General features: G+C 35.7%; 1 protein-coding gene across 1 annotated transcript in view; it reads left to right on the forward strand.

The window, feature by feature from the left end:
* Positions 1-13,903, forward strand: part of LOC150089034 (mRNA export factor GLE1-like) — a 31,677-nt gene extending 17,774 nt beyond the window's left edge. Inside the window, exons 2-5 of the mRNA XM_090370391.1 lie at positions 6,690-6,796; positions 9,890-10,102; positions 11,466-11,656; positions 13,456-13,903. Coding sequence (XP_090226517.1) covers positions 6,690-6,796; positions 9,890-10,102; positions 11,466-11,656; positions 13,456-13,903 — 959 coding nt within the window. The remainder of the gene's footprint in view (positions 1-6,689; positions 6,797-9,889; positions 10,103-11,465; positions 11,657-13,455) is intronic.
* The last annotated feature ends 6,436 nt before the right edge of the window (positions 13,904-20,339 follow it).

Raw genomic sequence — 20,339 nt, forward strand, 5'->3', positions numbered from 1 at the left:
AAATTTTGTGCAGGGACAGTGGTTTAGGCAATTTTTTAATCTTTATATTATTAATTTCATGTGGTATTAAATATAGTAATAACGTTAATATATCCAGAATTGCATGATCGGTAATTGTAGAACTTGATGGTATTTTTATTTATGGGAAGTGCCAAATGGAAGAACTGATTTACATTCAGGTTTTCATCCCAGATTAATAAATTTCTTTCTGCTTTGAGTTTTTTATTCAGAAGAATGATGGCATAGATTGCATAAAAATGCACGTGGGATACATACTGCTGACCATAATTCTATAAAACAATATTTAACAAAGTGCTTTTAGGTCGAAGTGGAGGGGAATTGCACATCAAGTTCCTACCAAGAATATTTTTCAGGTGGAATGTATTTCGGTCTATAAAGATCTTATCGTAAAACTTATTATATTCCATATTACAAGTTTACTTTATATTTAGCATGGTTTTCAACACTTAATCTGGATTTCTGCTTCGGCCACATGCTATCCGTTATGGAATATATTTTATCCACGGAAAATTTACTCTCAGGCATCAAACAAGAAATTCAACAACATTGCTAAAATCCTTCAAAGATAGTCATTTTTCACTAATTTTATAAAAGTATTTGACCCCATCAATGAGATACAGAAGCCTTTTCTTCATTACATGTGTCCAAGTGCCTAACAACTGTTGTTTTTATAAGTGCCCACTGATCAATATGCGAGTTTTCTGTGCTCCTTTTCGTGTAACAAGCTCATCGTTGAAACTGTCCTGTATTTCTTTCCAATTAGGAACCATTCTGAAGTAATACCTATTTAATTTTTCTGTATTTCCACTAGTTTACATAGTCTAAGCTACTTTCATAAAAGTTAACTACTTCAAAACAGAAATATCTTTTTCATCTACAGAAATATCTGTAGCAGAAATATCTTTTTCCATAAAACTAATACATATTTGGAATGCTGAAATCGGATATCTTGGGAATGCAGCCACAATTTCAAACAGGAACCTTCAAATAATTTTCTCTTTAGAAACAAAATATGAATGAATTCAGTCAATTAATGGAGAGAAAAAAGTATTTGTATATTTTAACTGCAAAACAATCAATATCAATTGGTAGACAGTCAACAGCACTCTGGAGACAATTGGGAATAATATGTCCACCAATAATCTCTCGCTTCAACTCATTTTCAAATTTTCTCCATACTTTATTATTACACTCTTTTACAAATTCCAAAATTTGGGTTGGCGTTTTCAGCACACAGAGCAATGAATTTTTTTTGTAAAGAGAATTTATCTATTATTTTCTTCATCCGAATACTTTGTAGTTCGGATATTTCTCCTGGCAAAGGAATAAAATCTATAATTTTAACTTTAACACTACACTTAAGCAAATAGTACCACCCAACGATCGGAAATAGTTTCAGGCTGTCTCCATCATCACATTCTGACAGTCTTCAATACAAACATGTCTAACCTCTTTGTAATTAATTTAAAATTTGCCTTTAACCCTAATGCTATATTTTATATACACTGCCCTACCATGCATATCCGGACACATTCCTTTAGACAAAAAAAAAAGTTTTCATTGTGTCATTTAATATTTTGTGCTCAAACCTTTAGCTTTTATGACTGCCTTCAATCTTCTCGGCTTCCTATCATCGAGCTTTTCATAAATATCAGGTGTTATGTTTCTCCCCTCGGCCTTTAACGCAGGCACCAGTTCCGCCGTGTCCTTTGGGTGATCTTCACGTGCAAGTACCCGACAACCCATACATCCCAAAGATGCTCGATAGGATTCAGATCAGGTCTCTGGACCGGAAATCCAACTTTTCCACACCTATATCCTCAAACAACTGTTACGATCCGAGCAGTATGGGATGATGCATTGTCTCGCTGCTACAAGTCTGTGGTGACATCAGTCTCAATGCTCTCGTAGAGGAATATTGTGTGAGTTGAGACAATGGCAAATTACGATTTGGCGCACACTACTTCCCAGAATTCTCTTGTCCCGTTCTGTTAGTTTTTTGGGGTTACCAGGCGTTGTTTTTTTTTTTTTTTGTCAGTTTCCGTCCCAATTCTGTCTCTTTCATTTGCATATGACGTCACTAACAATTGACCTAGAAATCCCCAGAGGGACTGCGATGTCTCGTATAGAAAGCTTCACCACCAAACACGGAGGATGTCGAAAGGTCAGCGAATGGCCACCGCATATCCCGGAGCAATATGGCCTTATTTGCTGATGCTCCTAAAAACCAAATAACAACAACAAACAGAAAGCTTGCTTATGTGGCATCCTACTATTATTCCACGTTGGAAGTCTTAATTCTGTTGAACGTGTCATCTTGCATGCCCCCCTTTTTATATCAGTTAGAAGCCCAGTGTGTATATTTATATCAGCTTTTATGACGTGTTCCGGGCAGAGGAACTGTTTCCCAATCCATGGAAGGGTGTCCGGATATTAATGGTAGCGTAGTGTATATAGTACATTTCTTAATTCAATAAAAGCTAAAATTCTTTAATTCTGAGCATATATTTTGTGGATGTGCAATTAAAATTTCAACAAAAATATATAATATTTATTTATATTTTAATAAAAATTTAATAATTTTTTTTTAATAGAAAAGATCTACAAGAAGAAATTCATCGTTCCTGATATTGTCTGTCATCTTCAGAAAATATAAAGAACAAAACTTCAAAAGTCATGGATGTTGAAGGTAATTAATATTATTAATAACTAGTTAACATAACCCGGTAAATTCACCGGATAAAATTTAATTCTAATTTTTCATTTAGTAATAGAGGATTTTGGGCCTTATGAAAAATTAAAATTTAATTTAGATTATATCGTAAATTTTTTTTTTTTTACCAAAAGCATATTTATCAAGAAGTTAGCCACGATTGTGTTATTACGATTGTGCTTATATTGGTTTTCTTTGCTGTCTTTTTTTTTTTATTACTCACATTTAGAGATTCTGCAAGGTCCGTGATGCTGCAAGATGCTGAAAAAAATTCTATCCGTGGGATAGAATTTTTTTTCAGCATGGTCAGTGCTTCTAATGCCTTTGGAAAATCCACAGTTAGGCTGCACACAGGTTTGGGAGCTCCGCTTTAGGAATTGATGTGGTTCTTGTGGAAAACCTTCACTTTAGGTTCTTGTGGAAGTGGTGCAGAAAACAGCAAGAAAACTGTTGCAGGGAACAAAAGAGTGTTCTTACATAGAAAGATTTCAGTTCTGCAAATTGCATGGTTTCGAGAAAAGGCTCTCGTCAGAAGCTCTGATTGAGGTATTTAAAGCCTCGATTGAGTAAACTGAATGTTACCGGCCTTCTTCCACTTTTGGAGGCTTCACACATGAGGATGCATAAATTCAAGTTGAGAAAAGATGGTTGCAGGAGAGATATGCAGAGTTTCCCTTCAACCGATTGGTGGTTAATTGATGGATTTCAATTGTTATTAAAATGCAGAAAGAAAGTAAAGTGCTTTAGTACATTGTACTACTAGTATTCTACAATCTGAGATACGGTTGCCCTTCGTTATTAAATAAAAGTGGGAAATACATGATGTCGTTCATGTGTTGGGTCCGTAAATAATTACAAAATGTGAGTGAACATGGTTGTGAGTAGGTGCAGTAAAGTGAGAAAAAAATTATATATTACTTTCATTTTTATTAATAACAGAAAAATTTGGTAATGATATTCAGGAATTTTGCTAGTAAGGAGAATTAGGTAAAAAATTTGTTTTTTGAAGGCAATGATCAGGCCACACCTTGAGTACTGGGTACAGTTGTGGAGGTCTCAATTTAGGAAGGATGTAGAGTTGCTAGAATGTTAATGGCATACTTCCACTTGTTGAAACTACACACATGAGGGTTGCATAAATTCAAGTGGAGGAAGGGTGGATGCAGGTTGACTGGATAGAACAAGTACAAAGATTGGAGAGGTAAACGAAGTGTACATTTACGAAGACATGCTTAGGTTTTGCAAATTATAGCGTCTGGGGAGTAGACTTTTGCGTTGTGATTGGCTTCGAATGGTTTGAGCAGACTAAAATGCTGATGGGATTCTTCCTCTTGCTCAGACTACGAATGTGAGAGGAAATAAATTCAAATTGAGAAAGACAGTTAAAGAATACATGGGTAGAAATTTGTCTTCCGTCAGCAGGTGTTCAGCACTGCAGTATGAAGGCATTGGCTAGTTGGTCCAAAACAAACTATTATATTTAGGACACCCGAATAATAAAATTCATCTGCCGTGCCGTGTGACAGGTCTTATTTCTGTTAATTTGTGTTTTCTAGGGTAGATTTGTCTGTTTTGCTAGACGGTTGGGAGGGGGGGGGGAAACGTTGCTATCTGAGACGGACTAAATCAGCCGTGTGCCAAGCTCTCGCCAGATTAGCTGACGTCCAGATTCGCTGCTGAGACTGAAACTACTCTCATCAGTAAGGAGTACTTAAGTAAAGATTTTTTTGATTGTAACCTTTAGAAATAGTGTTGGTCCTTAAGTTTTGAACATATTTATAATAATAAACCAAAGAAACGAGTAATCAACCATTCTTAAACTTCTTGTTAAGTTTAAGAATGGGTGATTATTAAAAGAATTATTATTAAAAATATAAAATTACTCGCCTATGTTATATTTATATGTATGTATATATAATAGAGGGGCTTTAAATTTAAATTTTCCGGGTGCCTGTTTCACCCATAATCCGGCCCTGTGTGCAGTTGATTGTAGGAACAAACTTCCATCTGTCGTTGTGGAAGTTGATAGCTTAAACGAATTGAAGGAAGAACTCGACAAACGTTTAGAACAATGTATGGGATTACCTGTGTCTTGCATCTTATGCCTGTGTTGCCTCTGTAGCCAGGTGGGAAGGAGCAGCAGTACGTAGCGTAAGCTTCTTGATTAGATCCGGGTTCGAGCCCGTCACCACCAAATACGGATGATGCGCAAAGATCAGGGAATGACCATCGCATATCCCAGAACAATATGGCCTTAGTTGCTAATGCTCCAAAACAACCAAATGCCTGTACGTATAATTTTCTTGTTCGCTTTTAAAAGCGGGTTGCACTTTTTATGCCCTTTTTTTTAAATATTGGCGTTTAACGTGATCCTGAAATAGTAATAGTTCTGTTTAAATTTGATTGTTTGTTCTCGGCTTAAAATTATTTTGTATGGGTTGGAATGTGTGGGGAAAAACGCTGTGACTGAAGGTTGGTCTGATTGCCCGTAAGTATGAATGTCCTTCGTGTGATTTACTTTCATTTTTGCCTAGTGAAAACATTTTTTTATGTAGCCAAAAGGAGAGAGTGTTTTTGGAAGGATAACATTCGCGAATAGGGGGAAAATCCTAAAAAATTTGGGTTCGCCCCATTTCATACACACAGTACGATGTTTCTACTGTTTGTTCAGTTAATATAAAATAAATAAATTTTCTGTTTATACTCCGGGACGACCAAACAGTCAGAGGAGTTCGCATGACAGATTGAATACAAGAAACAGCACCGTATTCAGTAGTCACGGGCTTGAACCCCGGTCACTCAAGGCACGTGTACTTAGACACCCGCGCGCCTGACCACTAGGCTACGGCGGCATCACTTCAGATAGATGGGCTTAAATCTAGTTCTGAGGTGAAAACTGTTGTTGCAATGCATAAGAAAAATGAATTTAAGTGAGTGAAAATTTCGGTTGTGCGAAATAAATCAGTGTTATTAAAAACAGTTAGAAAAACGGATTTGGTGAATATTGCTGCTCGGATTCGATTCCCTGGAGTCTGTTAGAATATCAAAGTGGTTTCTAAAAAGATTAACCCATCTGTTATAATACACGATGTTCATAATGAGCCAGGAACATATCATTTCAGAGTTGTGTTGTAATAATATGGTCTCTCATTAGTGGAAGTTAGGGTATCACATCTGGAGAGTATGTGCTTGGCACACCCAGGATCCTGAGCTGGATATCATCATTCTCCTCTTTCTTGGTGATTCCTTTCTCTCTCTCAGGTAACTCGGAAAATTATTTTTGGCTAGTGCTGCATTAGCCTCAGGCTTTCTTGAACCATATGGCTATTAATAATAAAATAAGCTTTAGGTTTATGATTAAATCCAAGTTTCTCCATGATTTTTATAAATTTATATCCACACTGGATCGATTATATTTGGCTGTAATTTTTGTTAGGCATAGAACTTTTATCATAGTTTCCAAATGTTTTTTATGTCTTGGATATGGCCATGTTACGAAATATTACTATTTGTCCAGTGCTGGACCAAGGTATTTTTGCACCCCACTCAGAAAGATTTTGGGCTCCCCCTTTACTAAGTATACATATTTCTTTCATGATTTGTAAACTTTGGCTACCCAGGCCAAGGTCCTGCTAGCCTGTGCTTCATTCTGCTACTGTACTCATCTATTACAGATAAGTAATTAATCACTTTTCTGACTGATGAAAATCATTTTTCTCTAGGTGCAGTAGATTTAATTCTTCATCGGATTGGTATGTACTGCCTTCTGTGTCATTTTAACTGCTAATCAGTCAGTTTTATATTATAATAATGGAAATATTATAATAATAGCAATAAATAAAATATTAAGGAAATATAAATAATTAAAATGATATTATTATACAGTTTTCACTAGTAAAAATGTAATTATTATTTTGATCTGATTATTAATCTATTTAATTGTTTACCTTTGTAGAGTACATCATTTCGCAAATATCTGCATCACTAAAAGAATATGACCATGTTATGGAGTATATGAAGGAGTGGGCAGAATCGTGCCAGCCTTTTGTTTCAGATCCAAAGGTAGGATTCATGTTAATTTTTATAATACTTCAATTTATTAATTGAAGTAATCGTTAATTTTTTGTTAAATTGGACTTATTACAATTGAGCGATATTTTTGCAGATATGTATAAATTTATGCCTGCCAACTTTTTTCTAGAAATCATTTGTCTTTTTAACAGGAAGCTCACTTTCTTTGAATATTGTAATTTGAAGTATCAATAATCACTAATGAGATCCGGAGTATTACTCCCTCTGGTTGTCTTTCGAACATGCTCCTGTAGAAAATCATCATTAAATAAATCCAGAAAAGTCTTGCTAGTGTGCGAGTTACCAATGCACAATTTCCGGTAAATATCTGGAAATTTAAAATCCCCCATTATAGGACAATCTGATTTACTGTCCACTCTATTTCTCTCTACAATTGTTCATTGTACTCATCAAAATGATTGTCTATATCAAACTCGTACTCCCGTTTTTGCCTTCCCATTGTCTATATCATGGTAAAATGATTCAATATTGCACTGTCCATCTTGGTCAACTGGATGCTCTTCCTTAGATTTTTTTCTTAGCTAACACCATAACCCCACTCCTCCCTTGGTATCCTTTCTGTACACATGATCCTCTCAAAATTCCAATTCTACATTCCATATAACTCGATGTGACACCAGGTCTTTGATGTCTTGACCAGCATTTCGACAATTTTATTTACTATAATCCTAGTATTGGATTCCATAGAAGTATACATGCAGTTGGTCTTACACTTTAGTTATCCTAACTCAGCTCACATATCTTTCTTCTTTCATGATGATTCGTGGCAGCTTTTGAGATCCCCAGAAACTTGCCTTCCAGGCTGTTGCTCATTCCAATAGAAGCAGAACAAGAATCACTTTCACCTCTTCCTACGGCTACTGTTAATCAATTATTCTGTGTATCCCCTCCCCCAAGATAGCAGTTTTCCAGACAACCTAACCCTGCGTTGAAGGCATCAGCAAATTTTTGTCTACTTAAAATTTTCAATTTAAGTGTAACCCATTCCCCTCAAAAGCAGGCTCTCCTGTTAACAAGCAGAGACAACGCTGGGAAAAATTCTACTTCATGAGCTTTGCACAATCTCATCATATATTCCCTCCTATCATGTCTGAGCAGAATTGCAGACACATTCAAATTTAAACCTAAGCTTGCGAATTTTTTCCAACATTGACCTCAACTTGTTAAGTAATTCTGCTGGACTCCTACTCCAGTAGCGTAGCTACCCTTTTTTGCGCCCCTGCTTAATTAATGAAAATTAAAAAGAGAAGACAGACGAAGACTTTGGGCCCGTAAAGAGCCCAGGACTGTAGGCAATTGCCTTGCTTGCCTACATTGTAGCTCCGCCACTCTCCTACAATTAATGATATCAGATCAACATGTACAATATCACCTTTTGTTGCAGCACATGCTAATGCTAAATGTTTACAGATACATAAATAAGTTCAGTTATTTGCGCTTAATATTTATTCAATACTGCTTGAAAATATCAAACTGTAGATAAGTGATAATACTTTATGGACTATTTCACAGAATAGTTTCACAAAACACCGGTTCAAAGGAGTTTTCAACCCCAGAAAGTACACGATGCATTTTACTTTTTCATTATGTCCACCAAACAAATAAAATTCACATAAAAGCAAAATATAATATACAAGAAATGTTACTGTAAAAAATATACTGATTAAAAAGAGTTAAAATATATATAGTAAAATTCAAATTGTTAGAGCTTTTAAAAATCACATTTTCACTGGTAGCAAAATCACTTCTATTCTATAATAACTCTAGTACATCCCACTCTTACATCTAAGAAAACCCACAATCCTTCCATAGGCAATCATCGAGTCAGATGAGCACAGTAAAAATTAACGCACGTATATGTGAAATTTCAATTTGCTTCTTGTAAGTCCAGTCAATCTGGAAGTCATGATTGTTCACATTTTTCAACCTTGCTCCATTACTTTCTGAAAAGAGTGGAACAAGAATGAGCATTGAACAGAAAATGTGAAGGTGAGTTTGATTCTGATCAAAGGGCAGTTTCCAGTGTTTATACCAATTGACAGATTGAGACCTATTTCTTCTCTAGGATGTTGTTGAGCCATTTGTCATGCTGTTGGAAAGAAATAAATATAATGCAAAGCCGTGATGTACATGTAAGGGTTGAATCTGGGAGATCTGATGCAAAAAGATGACAGTTATTTTTTTTCAAATGCCTTTTATACCATAGATACAGTCATCTTTAATTGACAAGAAACAGAACATGTGCTGGCAGTATCTGTTCAATTTCTAATGTTGTAGGCTCTGCTTTGGCAACAGTTTCTCTAATGGTAAACATTTTCCTTTACACACAATCTGTCACATTGCACAACACTGCAGACCAGCAGTTCCCAATTTTGATTTTCAAACCTCTTTCACCATTATTTTTTATTGCAACCTGGGAACTCTATTTTGACTGAAATCGTATAATAGTCCCGAATTTTTATTATAAATTATTTCCAGTACTATTTTTTATAAGCCATGTTGTGTAATAATATAAAATTACTATTAAATTCCTGTACATACCGAAATGAAAAAAAAGAAAAAAATGAATATTATCGTGCATGCTCGTACGCAAGGATGCATGATCCAAACCACAACTAAATATAAATTTTGAACCAAGTCATATCGCTGAATATTACACTATTTTGTAGTTCACAAAAATATATCTAAATAAATCTAAGCAGACACTTTTACAGAATTTTTAGTGTGAACTCAATTAAACACTTTCGCGAACCAAAAGTTTGGAACTGCTGCTGTACATGCATCAGTATTCTAATAGCATAGCAAAACACTACAAATGCCTCACCAGCACACAAGGTGTTATTGTTATTTCATTGATTAATTTATTCCTTGCACTGTATATACACTATTAATAAATTGTCATCCTGTACATGGAGAAACAAGCAAACTATACAATTGTGTAAATCCAGAGTTGGGTATCTCATTAACCAAAAAGTTATTTTATAATTGGGGCTTATTTAAAATTTGCAGTCTTTTCTTTGCAAAATGATACAGTGATTAACTTTTCTTTTTTGTCATTTTTAGCTCAAACAATATAAATTCGACCTCTACAAAGCAGTGAATACGCCAATTAATGCAATATCTTCAGTATCTGGTGCTCACTGCAAAGACAAGATTCAGCAACTGGAAGCACTGCTAGCTGGACAGGAAATAGCAGTTGGACAAAAGATGATTAGTACCAGAAACCATCCTCTTGCGGTAAAGTTCTGCAAGCATTTGTTGGCTGAAAAACTTGTGGTATGTATTTATATATATTTGCAAACTTTTTTGTTTAATTTTAATATTTTTTAAATAATAAATAATTATGATTATTGAAAAGCTGTGTTTGTTCATATGGAGATTCAGAAAAATTTATTACTAGAATCATATTTCCAAGATGTCTTCACTATGTTCACCACAAATAGTAATAATAAAGCTATTTACTTTAGCCGGATATTAGCCGAAGTGCCTGCCATGCCCAATGATGAGCATTGGGCATTTCAGGCACTATCCAATATACGGTTGTAAAATTCTAAACTTAAATGCTGGACCTTGCATACATATAAAAAGACACAAATCGTGCGTTGCAGATTGCTTGGAGTTGTCGAACCCAAAATTTTGTATGTTAATATTTTCCAATTCTGTTTAAAGAAAATTTTTAATCATTAATATCAACAAAAGGATGTAAGGAACCAAACTTAGCATCAAAAAATATAAAATTTGTTTCTTCCTGAAAAAGTAGGGGGCAGAAGCAAATATTTATCCACTCCCTCCTTTAACTTCAGTTAAATTGGAAGATTAGTTGAACTGCCATCTTCCACAATAAGTGGTAGTTTTTGCCAACAGTTGGTCACTTCCTCTTATTACAGGAAAATGTTCAGGCATCCAGTTTACAGTTTCCCCCACTAAATTTGAATTCATTATCCCTTGCATATGTCACATGACTACGTATTGTTTATTTTATGAACATTTAATTTTATGCTAAGTATAAAACTAAATTTCAAGACCTTTAACAACTGCTGTAATTATCAATCTACTGCAGGATGGAAGCCTCCGCAATGATTCATGTTGAGGAAAATGGACTATAATCAGTGAAGCTGTCCAGTGTGGGCTGGCTACTGCACTCAGCTTGGCAGGCCTTAATTTTGGGGTGTAAAAACTTCACTAGAAGAAGAAGAAAATGGGAGTGAATATATTATAATATTACATTATATGAAATTTATAGGAAAAAGAAATAGCAACAGCAGTTCAAGAGAAAGCAAAAAGTACAAGTTCAATTGCAGAAAATAAAAACCTGAGAAAACATTTGGAATGAATAATGTTTAACAATGTGCTAGGTAAAAATGTTAGATAATCGACATTACTAACTGTTGATTATCTAAAATCATCAATCCATTCTACTTACAATTTCTAAAGTAGAGCAAATTCTGATAGATTAATCCAATAATTTTACCTAAAGATATTATATATTTCTAACACTCAAAAATTAAAGGAATATACACAGCACGCAACCTATATAACAAACCAAAAAGTAGTTCTTTTTTGTCAATTTAAAATATATTAAGTACTTGTAATAAAAATCATTACACTGTTTAATGCTGACCTTTCTGTTTAATTATAGGCACAAGGTGACAAGCAAGTTTCTCCAAAATTTGAGACGGCGTTTCCCATAGCTGCCCTCATAATTGGAATGTGGGCAAGGTTTCCAGACATCGGGAACTTGATCCTTGGAAACTTTTATAAAAAATGTCCTTATTTAGTTTCATTTTATCCGCCGAAACTTCCTAATCAGTCACAAGAGGATTATTACAAGTGAGTGAAACTATTATTATCTAAAAATTCAGTTTAGTGGGTAGTTTTCTGTTAAAATAATTTTGCAACAAATTAAACTAGTAAGCATTTAAACATTTTTATTTGTAAAGGGTAAAACAGCTGTTTCTCAAAGGAAAAAAATCTTAATTTGCACATCTGAAGCTGAGCTGAGTGAATGTATCCCCAAATCACAAAGAGGGAAGAAAGTGCGACATGAGCAATTGCAGACTTGTTAGCATATTGCAGTCAGTGTGTGGATTCGTTAATGGGGGGTTTTTGTCTGACCAATTTGATTTCATACTATGATGCAGTGATAAAGGAATGGAATGCAAAAAATAAGATTGACATCATTTACTTAGATTTCTGGAAAGCTTTTCATACTGTTTCACATAAAAAAAAAATACTATAAAAATTAGGCAACGTGGCACTCAGAGGAAGCTTACTGCTATGGAGAAAGGGATCTTTGAGTGGAAGAAGGCAGAAAGTGGGTATCGCTGCTGAAAAGAAAGCTAGAAACATTATGCAGACGAACTGACAAATAGTCAGCCCGTCTGTTAAATTTGATATGCATATTAATAATCCCAAATTAACATGCAGACTGCCAGGATAGCTCATGGGGTTTTATAAGTGATATACAGGAATTTTATTAACAGAATCTTTGTGTAAGGCAGTGGCCACAAATGAAGTTCTTCCAAATCTGGAAGCCTCCTCGTTTCAAGAAGGATGTAGTGCTGCTGGAACTTGTACAGAGAAGGGCAGTGTTTAAGATTTTGAATGGCTTGAGTAAACTCAGTACTGATAAGGATTCTTCATCTTGTTCAGACTATGCATATAAGTGGATGTAAATTCAAATTGAGGAAGAATGATTGCAAAATAGATTTATGGAAGTTTTTCTTCAACCAACAGGTCACTGATTGTTGGAACAACTTCCATTTTTGTTGTGGATTTGGATAATGGTGAAATGAGGATTTTTTTTTCTTTGGCTAATTCTGTGTAATCTTTCAGTGTTTGGCTGTAAGGGAGGACATCAACCTCCACCAATCAGGAAAGGAGTTTATTTTTCTTAAATGCCGTCTCACTGTGTTTGATCAATAGAATACTGGGAAAGTTGCAAAATTCATTTCACTGTAGGAGCCGATGTCTTTTTAATGCAAGAACTAATATTCTTATTCTTAGTGTGGGTTAGTATCTTAATATTGGTCTTTGCAAAATATCCATAGAAGCAAAGCTTTTATGGCATCAGCAAAAAGATAAACAACTAAACTTGGTATTCTCATATCATAACTTCTCCCAAGTACTAATCAGACCTAATGCTGCCTTAACTTTGGAAATCAGATGAAAACTGATATAGGAAGAGAACATACTATTTTTCGTTTGATTAACACAGCTAAAACCTCTTTCCAGTACAGCAAATGACTAGTAAGAAAGTTTTCTTGTATTGTATTGTATTCCTACCCATCAGGATTGGCTAGAATGGTAGTAATACCTGCCCGTTAACCAAATATTTGAAGTAAGATTTCAAGAGGCTTTCTAAAAACTCGAAAGCTCTGTTGCCATGCCTGCCCCTATGATGATACCTGGATACACCAATGCTACCCATGGAGACTTAGTAAAGTAAGTTTCCATGGATAAAGACTTATTTATAAAACTTTAATTTCAGATCAAAATTTCTATACACCTAGTACGTTATTAGGCACTTAAAAATGAATATTAATATTTTGTTATAATATTAAGTCAACCATTGAATTCAGTCTACGTTTTGCATTAAAACGATTTTTCTTTTTTTTGTTTTTTTCCAGATCTCTAGGATATCAGTATTCCAATGGTGTTATTGAAAACCAGGACAAATTCCTTAGGAGAATGAGTGGTATCATGAGGCTGTATGCAGCAGTCATCCAGAGTGATCTCCCACCAGGGTTTAAATTTCCACATCCGCATGGAGTGTCGTATGGCTGGAGATGGCTAACAAGAATTTTAAATCTAGAGCCAAGACCTGATATCACAGCTACATTATTATTTGATATTCTTTATGTAGCTGGATATGCAATGCAAAAAACCTATCGAAATCAGTTTGTGAAACTCCTTCATGCATTATGTAAAGACTTTTTCCCGAAAATAATAGAAAATACTACTACTGGTGGACCGATATTCAGGCTGAAAAATTTCCTGCAGCAGTATTTACAAAATGGAAGAATTTCCCCTCCCCATGGAGCGTTAGGGCCAGAATTTTGGCATTCGTTTGTATGACTCTTTTTGGAATGTCAAAGTAAACTTTGTATTCTTTCAAAGGGAGCACTGCGACATCCCTTTGAGAAATATGTAAGATATGTAAATAAATGCTGTATCTACTGAAATCTTCTTAATATATTATAGTCATCACTGCGTAACCTTTATCAATGATACAGTATTTTATTTGAGGAATAGCAATAGAATTTTTGCAGTTGAAACAGCTGCTTTACAAATTCTTCTAATGATTTTCAGCACTTTTTAACTCTTACCTTCAAAATAAACATTCCAAAGAGCCAAGATTCTGCAGATTTTTCTGTAAATGGCATCAAAGAATATCGAGCTACAATATTCGGTATCTGATTACACTTTGGGTCATATCTTGTTACGATTATGAAAGTAAGTTTACATTCTAGATTCCTCTACGTTTACCACCACAGTATACATCAAGTTACTTATATTAAACTTTTTTCTACTAAGCTTGAAAATGAGGCCCCAAGGAACGGTATTCCCCACATCATACACAAGATCTTGCCATGCTTTAATCACACATTTTAATATCTGCTGATGATGATACTTCCTTTTGGACTTACAATGATCCCTATTACTCTCTTCTTCTCCCCTAAATCTACATCTCTGATATACTTTCCGTAAATTAAAAACATCACTTCTGATCAAGGTCAATTCAGCTAACCACCATGGAACAGTTTTCCCCTCTCCCTTTTCTTCCTGGCAGACAAACTAAGACCATTAGTTAAAAAAAAACTCTGCACATAAAATACCAACCCTTTTGCTGATATTGGTATTATTTAATTCCCCTGTGGTATAATCAAAGCTAACAGACAACGACCCTCTAACCTTCTCCCAGTTTATCTTTTTATAATTATACTTCTTACAATCATTAAAAACCAAGGAAGTATTTCCATCAAAGGTGTACAATAACCTAAAATCAATGACTATGATCACCGTTTGTCAAATACATTTTAACATCGTAATCAACAATTTTCCTGCTTAAATTAACTTACGTCATCGTCACATATATATTATCAAATGTACTTGGCTTCCTCCCCTCATTCAAAACCTGTAAACCATAACTGTTCACAAACATCTAATAACAAACCCCTTCTGTGAATAGTACCACTGAACCATAGATCTGATTTGGCATTTGCATTTTTAGCAAAAATCACACTGTTACCTTGTACAAAGCTCATTACATTTTCCATATATTCGATTGATATCACCAAGGAGGGAGGACAGTATAATGACGCTAAATAAAAGGAAATCTGTGGGATTAACACAGAAATACATACACACCACTGATTACATAGACTAGTTATAACTGTTACATTTAAATTCCTATTCAATAGCAGCCGTAGGTTCAGAACCCCTGTATAATCTGGGCTGAAACCGGAAACCCTGTTATTTTATAATTTTCACCGAAGTTCAAAATTATAGTGATAGGATTTCCGGTATTCAAGTGTGTATTCAAGAACATGAGGTTTTTGGATACACACTATATCATAGTTATCATGTACCCCAGCTAATTTGACCTCTTCATTTACAGTTTATCTGCCTAATCTTAACATATATTTCCGATTTTTACTGTTTTCAATGCTACTATCTTACTACTGTCTAGATCCAAAGCTCTGAAGTACTACGGGCAGTTACTGTCTTTAAAGGAGTGGTCACTTTGCCTCCCTTTCCGCTTACAATTCACACATTTAGGGTTTTGATCTCTACTAGGACAATCAACAAAAATGTGGCCACCCTGGGCTCAATGCCCACACGTTACAGCTTTATGGGTACAATGAATATCTGAACGACCGTATCAAAGGCAGCGAAAAAAGCACGAAATTTATGAGATGTAAATCCCAGATATACCTTGTCCTTGTCAAATAAATGCTTCTAGAACTTCGGGTTTAACCCCATAATCCAGTTAAGTCGTTTTAAACTTAGCCCATGTGTTAAACCTAAATATTACCCCATCAGTAACCTCTTTTTAAAAAGTGGTTCCAAATCACTAAAATAATCAATAATAACTAAAATTCTTAGCATATAATTCATACAATATTTCCTCCTTGATACGTTCCTTACTGATATCAAAATCGACAAGTCAACATATCGGAGACTATCCCCTTACTTGAAAATTACCCAGATCCTATTACTTTATTCAAAGCCTCACTCCATTCTGTCTTCAAAATTAACCCCTCATTTCTTATCATTCGCAAATTCCTTACTCTAATATCCTTACGATCCTTATTCAATGCAGCTACCACTACATACGTCTTTAATCTCATGATTAGCAGCATAGCTAGATTCTTTATCAGCCCTCAAAAGTTCTATCAAATTTCTCCTTAAATTTCCTATTCTTACCTTCAACCCCAGCACCCCTTTCCGCTATTTGGTTAGCTGTACCACCATCACTACTTTTTCTCTGACTACCATTGTTGCTTGCATATGTCTGATGCGGACACTGCTCAACTACTTTGCCCATTGTTGGATATCCTCTCAACAAGTCGCCATGAAAGGCAACTCTTGTTTGTAAATCTTCATTCTTTGCCTTCACAGTTTCTCGTTATTTATTAACAACGCAGTTGCCACAGCCTCCATATCCAACCTCCATATTCTCAACTAAAGCTCCTGTAACCGTAAAAGGCCCTGAGCTTTCACTAACCTCAGTGTTCCTACACTCACTGACGCAATTTGCTCGCCTGTATCACCAATCGCTAGATTTCCCACACTTTCTGATGCATTAACCACACCATTATCGTCACTTACTTGAGGGGGTACTTACTAAGCTGAAGTCCCATTCATAACACAAAACAATGGTTAAGAAATACTCTTAGTAACACGATGAAATCTTAGTAAAAAGCTTTGTAGGAGAACGTCAACTGCACATAAGCTTTCTCTTAACAAGGAGCACAGTAGAAATGCAACCGCACTCTCCTACCAAACAGCGCTTTATCGTAATCTATTTTCCACCCGTGAAGATTCTGGAATTATTACAGAAACTGCTAATGCTCTATAGGGAAACAGAATGCACCAGCAAATCAGAATGTCTTATAATGGAGATTTTAACTTTCCAGATGTTGACTAGAATTTGTGGATTGTTTACTAGCACACCAACAACGTTTTTGTGGGGTTACTTGTCTGGCTATTTTCTACAGAGGCAACAAGCAATACTCTTGATCTAGTTACCAGAAGTACAAGACCCACCGGATAGTAGTGATGAGAGTATTAATGTGGAATTTCAAGAGTAAAAGGAAAAGCTTTTACTTTCGTAAGGGTGACTACAGAGGTAGCTGACAGTTTTTAAATTGTCTGCAGTGGGATTCACTGATGATGTTACCAACAATAAATTATAAATGTTAAATATTATAGGCCTAATGGCACTGATGAGTACAACAAACAACTTACAGAAAATGTTTAGGTTTAGGTAAGTAATCAAAGAAGCTATTAAGCTTTTCATACCAACAAAGAAATACTTTCCACCTAAGTGGATTTGAGATGAACTATTGAGACACGTGGCAGAGAAGAAAAGTGCATGCCATGCATATAAATTATCAGTTGATACAGAAGCATACGGCAGATAAAAATTAGTCCAATCAAGTCACAAAGGTAGTTAGGCAAGCTAAGGCAGATTATCAGTAGACTGGCAAAAACTACTGTTCTTATATTAACAGTAGAAGGAAGAGGTTGACTCACATTAGCCACGCGACGTCTATGGGTTATCTGTTGATTAATGACCCTGCAAAGGATGCACACAAATTGAATAGGTATTTCGCATCTACTCATACATGAGAAATTCTTTATGGAAGGCAATGCTTTAAGTATTCAAATGACTTTATAATAATATAACTGAAAGGAAATTGGAGTAGCAATTGCTGCGGACGCACATAAAAAAGGCACCTCGGGCAGATTGTATCTATTCAGTTATATCGAATGAGGTAAGCAAATCCTTAACCATAATGATGAGAACATCCTTGGATTCAGAACACACCCCAATGGACTGTAGGTGTGTAAATATATATCCCCAATTCAGAAAGAGAGCATAACAGGAACATGAGTGATGATTATGTAACTGTCAGCTTAAAGTCTGTTCCAGGGAAAATAATGTAATCACTGGTTAAAGAAGTAATGCAGGACCATTTGGACAGGCATGCAATTATATTGCAATCAGCGTGAATTTGTGAGGGAGGTCTGTCTTACTAATCAATCCTGACAGGTTATTATGATGCATTGTCCAAGGAAATGGATGCAAAAAAATGATTTTGATATATACTTAAATTTCAAGTAGGCTTTTGATACTATTGAACCTAATAAAACTGCTGTACAAACAGGAGCAATGTGGCATTAAGGGCAAGTTACTGCTATGGATGAAGGTATGATTGAGTGGAAGAAGACATTATCAATCGGCACAGCTCTTCAATGAATAATGTTATTAGTGGAGTTCCCCTGGGTTCAGTACTGGGACCATTGTTGTTTTCAATATTTGTTAATGATGATGAAGGCACACCATGGTAATGTCCAAGTTTGCAGAGGTTGACAGCGTTGTTAATTAATGTAATGACTGCTACTGAAACCCGATCTAGAAAAGATTGGGTGAGAAGTGGCAACTGAAGTTTAACATTGACAAATGATGCAAGGTACTGCACATGGGGAGCAGTAGCCCCGAGTAATATCAGCTGTGACCCTACATTCAGGCTAGTGGAGAATTAAAATTCCAGGTGGTAATTGTGCAGTCAGAAATGGAATTCTGTGAAAGTGGAGACATGCTGTCAAGAGAGCTAAGGAAATTCTTGATGCGTACGGATGGGTGAACTTTTTTTTTTTTTTTTTTGGCAACTATATCAGCTTGATTTTTTGCATCATATCCCATTAATACCACTAATACTTAAGTATATAAATATATATTTAGCTAGTCGGTAGTGCAACTCCTATAGGTGCTGTGGAATGCATTCTTGTTTGAAGAGGCGGTCAAAATATTTTGTCTCGTGAGTGTGTTCACAAACCTATAGAAATTTGAAAAGTTATTGTATGAATAGGATACATGATGCAGTCATGAAGCCACATCTACAAGGATATCTTCATAATTTAATTAGATGCGTTCGCTCTGGTTACCTTTATTTACTCTGTAGATGTCCCACCTATAATCCATTCCTTACCACATTTGGTACTAGATATTCTCGTGAATTTGGCCGTTTGCTTCAGAAATGCATTAAGATCTATAATGGTTACCATCATAGGTGGACGCTGCCACAGAATTTTGGTAAAAATGCCACCCTCCCCACTCCAGGTGGAAAAGAAAAGAGCTAACTTCGAGTGCTGTCAATGAGGGGAGCAATTTTATGCACCTCTTCCACAAGGTGTCTCAGTTGAGGGTAGCATTGTTTTTTCACCTGGAAACTGGGGTTTAACATCCAGCAAACAAAAAATTGACCTCGGAACACATGCAATTTACAGAAAATGTACAAAAGGAGCAATAGTTACTGATGCTCTTAAATCCCTACTACAACAAAAACCTTTCAAGATGGACTCCAGTTACCAATCCAGCATAGCCCGACTGAGGATCGTGATGGAACCCCACAATAGCCAGGTTATAGAAGATTTCCTTGAGCACAGAATACTACCGAGAAGTTCATGTTGGCAACATCTGTAGATTTTGCTGGTTCATTTGACACTCTTTGCTGGCCTAGCATCCTTAGGAAGCTGCACAACGCAAATGTTCCTAAAAATCACTATGACATCATCTTCAGCTATTTAAGTAATAGGCAAGTTACTGTCACCAGCAATTATATAAAATCTAATAGACACTATGATTAAAGTGTACCTGCAAGGCTCAGTACTTGGTCCATTTTTCTAGGCCATACTACTGGATGAGTTTATGAACATGTTCCTATCAACATCCGAAGCCTTTTCCTATGCAAATGACCTGATCCTTGTGATCAGGGGCAATTCTTCTGAGGTGCTTGAACGACAGGCAACACCACGTTGAAAATATTAACTGAATAAGGGGAGCCTACAAACTCAAACTTTGTCGAAAAAACGAAAATAAAACTTAAAGGACTCTGAATTCTAAAACATAATGATGGCAGTCACATGATGAGGCATTAAGTTCACTAGGTCTCAAAAGCATTCCACAGGTATAAAAAAATGTTCTTGTTTATACTCCGGCACGACCACCAGGTCAGTGGAATTTACAATAAATCAATCAATACAAACGATAATCATATTTAGTGGTCACAGGCTTGAACCCCGGTTCACTCAAAGAGCGTGTGCTACTGCACTCGCTCTTTTGACAGTTCGGCTACATCACGGCAGTATTTCCATCCATGCTTGCTGGATGGAAATACAGCCGTGATGGATTTATGGAACCACTCCATAAATCCGTGGATCTAAAGCTCCAACGGACCTTTCTACAGCATCCCACAGATGCTCCATAGAATTTATGAATGGG

The sequence above is a fragment of the Mastigoproctus giganteus genome, chromosome 3 (assembly GCF_048544385.1).
Source record: "Mastigoproctus giganteus isolate SK-2022 chromosome 3, ASM4854438v1, whole genome shotgun sequence".
Taxonomy (NCBI): Eukaryota; Metazoa; Arthropoda; class Arachnida; order Uropygi; family Thelyphonidae; genus Mastigoproctus; species Mastigoproctus giganteus.